The 12,853-nt window shown below is 41.7% G+C and overlaps 1 protein-coding gene across 1 annotated transcript in view; it reads left to right on the top strand.

The window, feature by feature from the left end:
* Positions 1 to 12,853, top strand: part of NWD1 (NACHT and WD repeat domain containing 1) — a 95,407-nt gene that overhangs the window by 67,069 nt on the left and 15,485 nt on the right. The window contains exons 12-16 of the mRNA XM_030219929.1: positions 4,793 to 5,076; positions 6,018 to 6,097; positions 6,984 to 7,138; positions 8,604 to 8,880; positions 11,093 to 11,643. Coding sequence (XP_030075789.1) covers positions 4,793 to 5,076; positions 6,018 to 6,097; positions 6,984 to 7,138; positions 8,604 to 8,880; positions 11,093 to 11,643 — 1,347 coding nt within the window. The remainder of the gene's footprint in view (positions 1 to 4,792; positions 5,077 to 6,017; positions 6,098 to 6,983; positions 7,139 to 8,603; positions 8,881 to 11,092; positions 11,644 to 12,853) is intronic.

The raw sequence follows: 12,853 nt of genomic DNA, 5'->3' as shown, positions 1-12,853 counted from the left end.
GAGTCTGACTGATTCACTGAGTCTGTGGACAGGTGTCTTTCATACAGGTGACCATTGCCGACAGCTGTCTGTCATGCAGGTAACGAGTTGATTTGGAGCATCTACCTGGTCTGTAGGGGCCAGATCTCTTACTGGTTGGTGGGGGATCAAATACTTATTTCCCTCTGCAGAATGCAAATAAATTCATATACTTTCCACAATGTGATTTTCCGGATTTAATTTGTGATGTGCTATCTCTCACTGTTACCAATAACCTACCCTTCAATTATGGGCTGCTCATGTCTTTGTCAGTGGGCAAACTTACAAAATCAGCAAGGGATCAAATACTTATTTCCACCACTGTAGTAGAATTGGAAAAGCTGCAGCGAAGGGTGACTAAAATGATAGCGGGGATGGGACGACTTCCCTATGAAGAAAGACTAAGGAGGCTAGGGCTATACAGCTTGGAGAAGAGACGGCTGAGGGGAGACATGATAGAGGTATATAAAATAATGAGTGGAGTGGAACAGGTGGATGTGAAGCGTCTGTTCACGCTTTCCAAAAATACTAGGACTAGGGGGCATGCGATGAAACTACAGTACAGTAAATTTAAAACAAATCGGAGAAAATTTTTCTTCACCCAACGTGTAATTAAACTCTGGAATTCGTTGCCGGAGAAAGTGGTGAAGGCGGTTAGCTTAGCAGAGTTTAAAAAGGGGGTGGACGGATTCCTAAAGGACAAGTCCATAAACCGCTACTAAACGGACTTGGAAAAATCCAAAATTCCAGGAATAACATGTATAGAATGTTTGTACGTTTGGGAAGCTTGCCAGGTGCCCTTGGCCTGGATTGGCCGCTGTCATGGACAGGATGCTGGGCTCGATGGACCCTTGGTCTTTTACCAGTATGGCATTACTTATGTACTTATGTACTTATGTAACTATAATACCCCCCCATCACCCTCCAAACCCCAGCAATAGCGGACTTCTACTACCCCAAGGAACCCAAATCCACCCTGTTAAAATGCCCAGGGGTACAAAATAAAACCCATTCTGTATGCCTTAGCGGGGAAGAAATATGCCTTAAGAAGCATTGTTATGATTTTTTAATCTGTGGATGAATAATAAGTCATCAACAGTCTCAGGATTCAGTCTAGTTCTCCTGTCTTCCACAGTCCTTCCTGCAATAGAAAATGTCTTCTCAGAAGATGTGCTGGTAGCAGGAATGTACAGGATCCCCCATGCAAATTTTGCCAGTTGTGGCCAGCACTTTTGCTTATTTTTTCAAAAAATGAAAACATCATCACCCGCATCACTTGAACATAAATAACTGTCCAATTCATTAACAGCCTACAAAGTAGAGAATGACACGGGGACAGTTTGTCTCCATCACCACAGGCTCTGTCCCCATCCCCAACCTTGCGGTTACTGCGGGTCTCTATGAGGAAAGGCTAAGATGGTTAGGACTCTTCAGCTTGGAGAAAAGGCGGCTGAGGGGTGATATGATAGAAGTCTACAAGATAATGAGTGGAGTAAAGTGGACAGATGTGAAGCGTTTGTTTACACTTTCAAACAACAATAGAACCAGGGGACACAAGATGAAGCTAGAATATGGTAGATTTAAAACAAATAGGAGAAAGGTTTTCTTTACTCAACGTTTAGTTGGACTCTGGAACTCGTTGCCGGAGAATGTAGTGGCAGCAGCTGGCCTTACAGAGTTTAAGGGGGGTTTGGAGTGGACAGATTCCTGAAGGAAAAGTCCATTGAACATTATTAATTTTTTTTTGGAGGGGGGGGGGGGGTTTTGCCAGGTTCTTGAAGCCTGGATTGGTCGCTGTCGGAGACAGGATGCTGGGCTTGATGGACCCTTGGTCTTTTCCTAGTATGGCGGTGCTTATGTGCTTATGTCTCCATCCCCGTGTCATTCTCTAATCGTATAGTTGAAAAGGGGGCATGGCAATGGGTGGGGCGTGGACATTTCTAAAATCTATAGGTGTTGTTATAGAGGACACCCGCTCTGAACCTAATTTAAGAGTCGAGATTTACGCCAAGTAAAATATGGCATAAATAGCCACAACTAAATTTGGTCATGTGGAAAGGTGCTTGGCATAATTCTATATACTGCACAGAAATTTAAGCCTATTCTATAAAATGTAGGAAAATATGCCTAGCCATATTTTTTTTCTGTGTGGAATTTTCAGGTGCCATGTATAGAATCTAGCCCTTATTGGGTAAATAAAAACTTCTGTAGGTATTTTATTTATTAGGATTTATTTACCGCCTTTTTGAAGGAGTTCACTCAAGGCGGTGTAGAGTAAGAATAGATCAAACATGAGCAATAGGCAATTACAGCAGTAAAAATATTCAAGTAACAATACAAAGTATGGCATGGTTCACAGGGCCTTTTTCTCCCCAAGATAGGGAGTTTTTTTGGCACTTGGGGGTTTTTTTCGGAAGGGAGGAGGAGCCTATGATGCTGGCCAATTCAGTGGAGTCCTAATTTAAGGTTCCCTGGGCTATTGAGGCTACTTGATTTCTATATATATTATATAATATTGTTCATGGTTTTGCATCAACCTACAGAGCATACAGCAGGAGTGAATTTTTGTATTTTGTTGTATATTATTGCACTCCAGACAATTGAAAATTTTTTTTGACTATTATGGTATACTACTTGCAATGACTACACAATACGTAATAGAACATTATAATTGGTAGTAAAGGGTAAGGCAAAGTTGTAACTTATAGATGGGTAAGAAAGTAGGAAGAATGGTAGCCGCGGTGGCTTTACTGCCGGACAAACAATGGTTGTTCAGACTGTTCTTTAAGCACAAAGACAAATTGTTTTTGGGCCTAAGGATACTCCTATTTCCAGATGTTTTGAGGGACACACAAAAGAAACAAAAACAATTCCTGATATTGAAACCTGCTGTGTTACAACTAGGAGGCACATTTTATCTTAGATTTCCCTGTAAGTGTATTGTATGTTACAACACACAAAAGTATGTTTTTGTGGCTCCATCTCACTTAACAACATTTGTAGCCTCAAAAAGAGCTGAAGGAGTATAATAGTATAAGTCTTATTATTTTTTCCTAGATGCAAATTTGCTTTGAAAAAGTTTCCTTTTTCCTCCTGTTCTAGAATCCCCTCCAACACAATGTGGACTTGAGTGTTGTTAATATGTGATATATATATTTCTTTTTGTTAATTTAATAATGCAACACTTTCTCATCAAGTGAAATTCCTTGAATATAAGATGTATATGATTAAAAAAAAAAAAAGAAAGTAGGAAGAATTAGAAAGTAAGGTGACTGATTTGAAGAAAGTTGCACATGGAGGAGTGGATAAACATGTCCCGCTGCAGAATGTGCAGCCCAAGTCACTCCTTGTGCATGTGAGTGAGACTAACAAGTTAGTTACTTCTTCCATTAAAGGCTTGGTTGAAGAGCCAAGCTTTCATCTGCTTCCTGAAGTAGAGATAGTCTTGTGTTAAGCGGAGCCTTTCAGGCAATGCATTCCAGAGTGTGGGGACTACTCCGGAGAAGGCTCACTTGTGGGTATCACATCGTGTAATGTCTTTTGGAGAGGGTGTAGTTAGTGAAAGTCCTTGGGAGGACCTTAGTGTCCTTGGCGGTGTGTGGGGGATCATCCTATTCTTTAGATACTCAGCGCCATTTCCTTTCAGGTCCTTGAAGATCAGACATAAATTTAGCCCTGTATTGTATTGGTAGCCAATTAAGTTTTTGCAAAAATGGTGTGATGTGGTCATGTCGCTTGCAACCTTCTATGAGTCTTGCTGCTGCATTCTGAATCAACTGGAGCTGGTGCAGGCCCTTTGTAGTCAGACCATTGTATAGTGCATTGCAGTAATCCAGTCTTGATGTTACCATGGCATGCACAACTAGGATAAGATTTACCTTCTCGATGTAAGGAGAGAGGCAGGGTAGCTGTCACAAATAGTAGAAACAGCTCTTGAAGGTTGCTTTGATTTGGGGAATCAGAGTAAGTGTTCAATCTAGCTGTATTCCAAGGTTCCTGACTTGTGATTTGAGGGGGGAGTTCATACTTCCCAAAAGGGATTTTGATGTCAGGTATGTATCCACTTGTGCTAGGGACGCAGAGAAGCTCAGTTTTATTTGGGTTCAGGCAAAGTTTGTTGTGTTTAACCCATTCTTGAATTGATGTTAGACAGGTAATCAGTTTATTCAAGGCTGTAGGTAAGTCAGGTTCAATGGGTATGAGTAGCTGCACATCATCCACATAGATGTAGAACTGAGTGTCCATTGACCGAATCAGCTCAGCTAGTGGCTTGAGGTAGATATTGAACAGAATAGGTGACCGTATCGATCCTTGTGGTACCCCGCAGGTCAGTGTCCATGGTGGTGATGAGTTGCTGCCAAACATTATGGATTGTTGCCTGTCTGATAGGTAGGATCTGAACCAAGCAAGGTAAATGGCTTTTATAAATTGCCTTTCATAGATGAGGACAACACATTGCATTATATGTGGCTCAGCTCAGTGGCCTAAGATGTATATAATATGTAATATGTAAAATCACTTTGGTTGTACCACAGAAAGGTAAATCCTTTACACTCTTACACTTACTTTACCTTGCTAACTGATCTACATTCAGAGCCATCCTTCATTTTGGCTAAATAAAGCAAGAGAATTTGTCTTTCCTGGTCCCTAAGTTACTCATTCTAGTGCATTTTCCTGGACTATCTTTCCTTCTTATTCCTAAAAATCATACCTGAAAGTCACATTTGAATGATAACAAAGGAACCTGTTAACTTCCTCTCTCCTTTATTTTTAGATCAACGTCTGGAACCTAGACACTTTGGAACCTGTTTTTCACACATCAGGTGATGCTCCAGATCTCCAGACCTGTACAGCAGTATTTCCCCCTCGGCAGGTGATTCTTACTGTCTCCAAAGGAGGAACCCTGAACCTCTACAATAACAAAAGTGGGGAGCTCCAGGGCAGGCACCAGCTGCCTGTACTGCACGATGAGGCACCAATGTGCAGCACTATGATTCACAAGTATGGGAAGATGGTCGTGGGATTCAGCAACGGCACCCTTTCTGTGGTAAGGAAGGGGTCAAGGTGCTGAGAGCAAAACTTGATGGATTTCAGGTATTCTGAGAGGCTGTTGCATTTAATTCATTGTTATTTTAGAGGATAACTTTGAGTAGTATGCAAGTTAATGGACATTGAAGCTAATTTCAGTTTTAATCAAAATTAGGATACTGTTCATCAATTGCCCATAGGAGGAAAGGTGTGTAAAATCTAACAAAAAAATTATGATTGCATAAAAACAATTGTGGAAATCATGGGGGACTTTGCCTTTTAAATATCTGGCTAAATTTTCTCTGTGTGTTTTCGCAAAAATTTATCTTTCCTGATTATTTTTCAATCAGGTGGGCGGATAGGGGTGTGTGTGTGTAGGAGACAAAGCAAACCTAGGGATGCATATTCATGAGTAGCATGAACCCAAGTTTAAAATGCATGTATATACCTATGAATTAACATGAATATAAAACTGATCTGCATGTGCAAAAATGTTCATGGGTGTATAGAATGTGCACAAAAAAAACATGAATATGTGGAAAACACACACACAAATTGCAAACACTGTTTAAAAAAAAGACTAACCAACCTAGACATCTGCATGAGAAAAGCAGTTGCTTACTTTACCCATTAGGAAATCTGCTTTTGCTTCCCCCACCTCTGTCCCCTTTCCCTCCTTGCCAGAACTCAAAATCCCATCTCATCCCCCTTCCTCCCTTCTCTGCAATGATCATCAGTATGATTTTTTTCCCCACCCAACCTCGAGAGAATAATATTGATAATGTTCATAATTCAGTATGTAAATTTATGCAAATATGCCACAGATTCTGTCCCTAAGCTGCTGCACTAGATCAGGGGCTGAGGTGGAATAATTCTGCCTCTGTCATCTGTTCTCTGCAATTCTGGTATTCCTCCTGGTGTTCATCTTTTCATCCAGATTCTGATCTGTTTTCCTCACAGATATCTGCTAGTGGGACCATCGCTTTGGAAAAGATGCCCTGCTGTGTCAAATTTGTGGCAGTCTCTGAAGATGAGTGCCTCTTTCTTGCAGGTATCAGCCATATTTAATCAGTAGCATCCAAATGTAAACCACAACTATATTTTTGTAACCACTGGACGGTCCACTTATTGTCCCAACTCAGGTTACTTTTAAAGAGAGGCAGTGGAACACCTTTTGGGTTGGGAGGGTAGCCATAAAAGCCAATTCTGCCTCTGCCCTCTCTAGTTTCTCAAACCATGAGGAGAAAAAAAGTTGGTCAGATCTTATTGCCCCACCCCATTTGAGTGCCTGAGAGGCTATCACAGCTCTTGGGTCTTTTTTTAATGGGACAAAAGAGATTCTTTTAAGGCCCTTAAGCTTCTGGTACCTTCAATATCTTCCAGTACAAATCACACCATGATGGAGATTTTTCCAAAAACAAAGGTTACTGAGGTACTTGATGGATGTGACTGACAGACCAGATAGCTTTTTTTTTTTTTAGTAAAGTCCATACAGAAAACTAAAATTCCAGGAAACAGTTAAAAAGTTACAGTTACTAAATTTGCAGAACTAGTGGTTCTCCTCTTCAGATCCTCCCCTAGCTGACACAATGAGTAGAAATTCTCCCATCTGTGGGATTTTTCCTGCGTAAAGGAGTCAGATTCTTTCTTTTCCAAGTAAAACAAATTAGAAATTGCCTATGGAAGGTAAACTGCTCTTTCATTTCCTGAGGATCCCTCTCCTAAGATTTCTCTGATATTGGCCTCTACAGCCATTCCTTCATGCAGAAACCCTTGAAGTAAAATCCACACACCTGGAGCCTTCCCTTTTCTGCATCAACACCTTCCATTTGAAAATTCACTTGTAGATCTGCAATGGAGCCAGTTTAAAAACTGCCTGATTAACAAGCAGAAGAACCTGAATAGAAAAGTCTGAATTCAAGATTGACTCATTTTAGGCTTTGGAAAGTACGTGCGAATATTCCAATCAGAATCAAATGCACTGAGGAAGCATCTTGCTGTGGACTTAGAACACGAGGATGTGGTGGAAACAGCTCTGGTCTGCACCAGCAAGGAGATCGCCATCACAGGATCCCAGGATGAAACTATTCGGGTAAGGAAAGCACATCTAATCTCAGCCCATGCATCGGTCACTTTCCATATCACTTTTGGTATGTTAATTTTGTACTTTCCTATATATTTACAAGATGATTGTCAGCTGCTTAGCCAGAAGCCTGATAGGCGGTATATGAAAATAAAAATGAACTTGAAGCTAACGATAGAATTGCTATTATAGAAGGTCCAGTCATCACTCCCAGCAGGGCCGCTGAGAGGGGGGGACAGGGGGGACAAAAGTCCCGGGGCCCGGGCCTCCAGGGGGGCCCGGCGCCACCGCCGCTTGGCCTGCCCTCTGTCGCCGCCTGGCCCGCCCTCTGTCACTCCCAGAACTAACCTTAAGCCTCCTTTCACTTCGCAGCAAGCAGCAGCAGGTCAGGCCACTCCTTCCTTCCATGTCCCACCCTCGCCTGACGTAATGTCCGCGAGGGCGGGGCACGGAAGGAAGGAGGAGAGGTCTGCCCTGCCGCTGCTTGCTGCGAAGTGAAAGGAGGCTTAAGGTTAGTTCCGAGGGCCCGGCCCGATAGCGGGTGGAGGGGGCCCGGCGATCTCGGGTGGGCGGTGACCTCGATTGGGCGGGGCCCGGCGATCTCGGGTGGGGGGGCCGGGGGCGGCCTTGTCCCGGGCCCGGCTCCGGCTCTCGGCGGCCCTGACTCCCAGAGGAGAGGGATACAGTTGTGATATAAGCTTGAACGGAAGTTATTTATGTGTGAAGAGAAAGAGAAGAGCACCCACCTTCCTATAACTCAAGGAAGACACAGCAAACCAGTAACACTCTATGTAGGACTCACATAAGCTCTCAGGCGCTGTCACATCCAAGAGCTATAGAAAAGGTTAGAAAAGCTTATCAGCCCACTGTGACTCAGATATTAAATATATCGCCATCTCCTTTCCATCTCCAGTAGTGATCTTTGTATTCATTTCAATGAGATCTTATATGTTTGGTTGTTTGTGTCAGTTCTTCTCACCACTGTTGTAATTCTCTCATATATAAGCCCCAACCACCTGAACTTTGTATTGCCTTTTACTTCCATTGTATCCATTCTGAAGCACAACACTGACCAATGTTTTGTTGTCACCTGCTTCAGAGGCTTCTCATCAGAGCCATGTTAGACTGATTAGAATAACAATAATCTGATACTCTTTGTTACCCTTTTGGCTGTGAAAGAGCCTTACAGCCTATGCGAATATTACCCAAAACATTAACATTCACGTATGGGTGCTTTCTCTTTTTGGTTTGTTGAGTATAAGGTGACCTTCTTCTCCTAGTCTAACGCCTGTGATATCTATGGCCAATCTCCATGCACACATTTAATAGAGAATATGTTCAAGATTATTCTGTACGTATTTTAGCTGCCATGGAATTCAGTGGGTCAGAACGATGATCTTTGTCCATTGCCGTATTTCAGTGCAGTTATTACCTTCTCAGCTCTTCCATGAAATTTCTTCTCTTTGACTTGTAGATCTGGAGTTTAGCGGAAAAGGGCTTGCTGTTGAATTCACTGGCTGGAATGGGGGTGCCAGTGACGCAGCTGGCTTTGCATGGCAATACCTTAGTATCTGCTTCTAGAAATGCTTATTACCTCAAGATCTGGAACCTGGACTACAACCCGAAGCACAAAACACAGGCCCCATTTCAGGATCGCACTGGGTGCACAGCTCTTTCGCACAGTGGGGATCTTGTGTACTTCCCCAAGACAGGAGACAAACACAAAATTGTTGTCTGGGACTCTCTGCAAGGTGAAATAGCCATTTATATTATTAAAGAGCAGAAAATAGTAACACAAATCCTTTGGCATAATACAGCAAAAGAAGTTGGCATACTAGTAACCTTTATAAGCAGATGCAGGCAAGAAACGTTGTAGAATACTGGCACATCACACAATTGTGTAAATGACATATTGTACATATGTTATTGCTTCTGTCTTAGGCTCTAAAATGCTGTTTATCAAAGCATCAGCACCATGATATTCTTGAAAGATGTGCTAGCTTAAAGTTCACAGTACAGAAGAAGAAACTGTGAGGCTCATGAAAAAAGCCAATAACGGCAAAAGTGTGAACCCAAATGAGAGCCTGAGCATTCTTGATCAAATAAGAGACGCCAGCAAATCACTGCACAGGTACATTGAGAAGGCTGGGAAGATCAGGGAATGTCAGATCAATAAATAAAAACTTAGCAAGCTTTAGCTAAAAATTAATCAAAGCATAAAACTTTAATAATCAACAAATAAATACTCAAACATAACAACAAGAAATGGTAAACATTTCATCAACCCAAAATGACCATGTTTTGGCTTATGACTGCAGTATAAATAACATTGTTATTTTTCAAAGAAATTATTTGTGTTACAATAAGGTACTTTTTCACATCTCTTTTTATGTTAGGCATGTCCAGAACAAAACAAAAACAAAAAGGAGGTGAAACCCTCACGAAACCGTGGAATGAAAGATAAAAAGTGAGGAGAATGGGTGAGGATACCAACACTTGTATATTTTATTTAAAAATAAAAAATAAAAAATTACAATTGTAGACATCTCCTCGGAGAGGAGCAGTGTTACAAGTCCGTTTGGCTTTTTACTATATATTTTATAAATCCCTTTCTGAAGAGAGGAGACCTAAGAGGATTATATCTTGACAGTTCCCTTGGAGTATACCTTCTGAATTACATCTACCAAGGTTGTAAAGACCCCTGAGGCAGGCCTTTTGGCCGAAACACGGCTGTGTCGGGTCATTTTTATACAGTGTAATTTTTTATTTTTTATTTTTAAATAAAATATACAAGTGTTGGTATCCTCACCCATTCTCCTCACTTTTTATCTTTCATTTCAGGCATGTCCAGAAACCAGGGGAGCATTCTTGACAGAACATTTTTACTTTTGGCTTAGATTTAGGTCTGCATGGGCACATTGGAGAACACCTGCTGTCCAATGTATTTGATCAGCTGCAACAATCTCCATTTGTTCCCCGTTGGTACCAAGCTACTTAAACGTGCAACAATTATTATCAGTGTTATGGTTTGTATTTTTATTCTTTAGCTTTACTTTAGACTCTTTTTATGTTTATATTTACCCAGATAAAAGTGTAAGCCGAAACACTGTCATATTGAATTTCATTTAATGTTTACTTGTTTACTGTTTTAGTGTAACAGAAGTGCTCAATTGTTGACATAACATTTTCTTAACATTTAAGTTTTATGGTTTTGATTTAGCTAATGTTTGCTTCATTTTTATATATCTGTTTATTTGATATCCCTGCTCCTGCGTTCTTCAGTTTTTCTCTGCAGAGGGTTTTGCCTTCAACTTTCTATACACCAGGGAAGCCAAAATGTTTGACAGCATAATCATTGCATACATTTTTTTTAAAGTACCCATGTAAGATAATTCATCCATATACATACATATCTGACATACATTACAAGCAATATACTTTACAATAAAAAATTATATACAGCTACTGAAACCATTAAGACAGAAGGCTATTAAAACAATGATTTGGATGGCTGCTTGGAAGGCTAGATGCTTGAGGTTAGTGCCCAGCTTTTGTTGGGGGATTTAGGAAGAAAGTATTCCTTTAGCGTTTCCCATGCAAATCCCTCTGCATTCCAGGGAGCAGCCATGTTTGAAAGGGGATAACAAATGGTATTCTGTTCTTAGCTGAGGCCATGTGTGATGTGATTTGTGACATCACAGTTAAAAACAGACCAATCAAGATTCACTCTCTTTCTAGTGCCATTTGTAAAAGGGTTCAAAGTCTGACTGCTCCCAGTAAGGCAAGGGATTTATCAGGAAGAAACTTTTACAATAGATGATGCTGGTTAACTTAATATTTTTACATGAACTGAGTATTGCTAGATATCATGTGAATCTTTAACATATTATAGAATACATGGTAGGTAAGATTCTCTTTTACCACCACTGCAAATAAACCAATGCACACATCTCCCAATTACAGGAAATTCCATGGACATCCTTGATGCTTCATCTGAAGTATGTTGCTTAGAGGTAGCTGAACGAAAGCAGCTGTTGTTTAGTGGCTTGGCATCTGGGACAGTGCTGGTATTTCCCCTGGAATCCAGGCAAGATGTGATGTGCATCCCTCCCCTGGAGGCTCAAAAAGCTATCCAGTGCATCGCAGTGAGCAAGCAGGAGGAAAGACTTGCTGTGGCCTATGATGATGTGGTCCTGGTATACAATATTAATTCAGGAGATTCGTCTTCAGAGGTTGAAGGACCCATTCACACATTTAATCCTGGTGGCTCTGTTTCCATTTCGAGTGTGGCAGTTCTTGCTGATTGCAGGTTAATATATGGAATGGAAAATGGAGAGCTGTTTCTTTATGAATGCCAGACTACAAAAGTGGTTCCCTTGGAGGCACATGGGAGCCAGGTAACCTGCATTGAGACCAGTAACAGAGAACTCCATGCTCTGAGCGGCTGTGGAGATTCCATTCAGCGCCTCTGGAACCTGGAACTCTGCCAGTGGGAGCATGAAATGTGCTACCAGGTGCGTGTAGTCCTCAGAGCTTGCTACATGCTGAGTTCTTGAAACATGGCTTTAATTGCACAGAAGGAGAAATTAGATCTTCCTTGCATTAGTCCTTCCCATTATTCCAGTTACTGTGGGGGATAGTTATGTCCATCAACCAGCAGGTGAAGAAAGAGAACTGAAAACTGAGCCGAGACATCTGTCTCTTAGCATCCAATCCAGCTTCTCTGTATTTACAGAGACAAGCAGTAAGGATAAACTCAGAACAACACAACAACCTTAAACAACTCATTAATCTAACATTAACCAGACAAGCAAACATGTTAGCTCTCTCTCATCTCTGGACACTTAGAAACCTTGGGGTGGGCCTGAGGAATAGTTGGAAGGACTAATGGAAAGAAAATAATTAGGTAAGACCTAATTTCTCTTTCCGTTACATAGCTTCCCACTATTCCAGAACCTGTGGGGATGTTTAAAGGCAATCCTTAGAGTGGGTGGTGCCACTGCCCTGAGGACCGAAGCCCCAAAACTGGCTTTTGAGTGCCCCACAACGTCTACCCTGTAGTGCTTGGCAAAAGTATGCAGCATCAACCACGTCGCTGCCTTGCAATATCCACCAGAGATAGTAAGGTAGTCTCCGCCCAGGGTGTTGCTGTATACCTCATAGAATGAACTCACAAGGCCTGAGGACCTTGCATCCCCACAAGCAAATAAGCTAACTTGATAGTTTCCTTCCGCCATCTAGCAATCGTGGGTTTGGAAGCCATGAGGCCAAGCCTCTGCTTACCAAAAAGCACAAACACTCTGTCCGATTTGCAAAACTCATTTGTGACTTTCAGGTGTCTAATGAGGACACTATGAACATCGAGACGCTTCAAGGAAAAATGCTGAGCCTCTTCATCCTCTCTGTGAAAGGATGGAAGTTCCACAGATTGGTTGAGATGAAATGAAATGCTGATACCACTCTTAGTAGAAAGGAAGGAACCCTGCCTCAGAAAAGCTGAGAAAGGAATCCCAACGAGAGGCTGAAGCTCCGAAACCCTACAAGCTAACGCAACAGCCAACAAGAATTATGTCTTTAGCATAAGATCTTTCAAGGAGGCCTTCTGGAGTGTGGCTCAAAAGATGGCTTCTGAATAGCCTGAAGGACTAAATTAAGGTTCCATTCTGGACACGGCCTACAAAAGGGAGGCTGCAAGCAGCCCATTTCCTGCAAGAACCGAATGAT

Source organism: Microcaecilia unicolor, chromosome 11, assembly GCF_901765095.1.
Source record: "Microcaecilia unicolor chromosome 11, aMicUni1.1, whole genome shotgun sequence".
Lineage (NCBI taxonomy): Eukaryota > Metazoa > Chordata > Amphibia > Gymnophiona > Siphonopidae > Microcaecilia > Microcaecilia unicolor.
The sequence above is the reverse complement of the archived record's forward strand: the minus strand, read 5'-3'. Positions and strand labels throughout refer to the sequence as shown.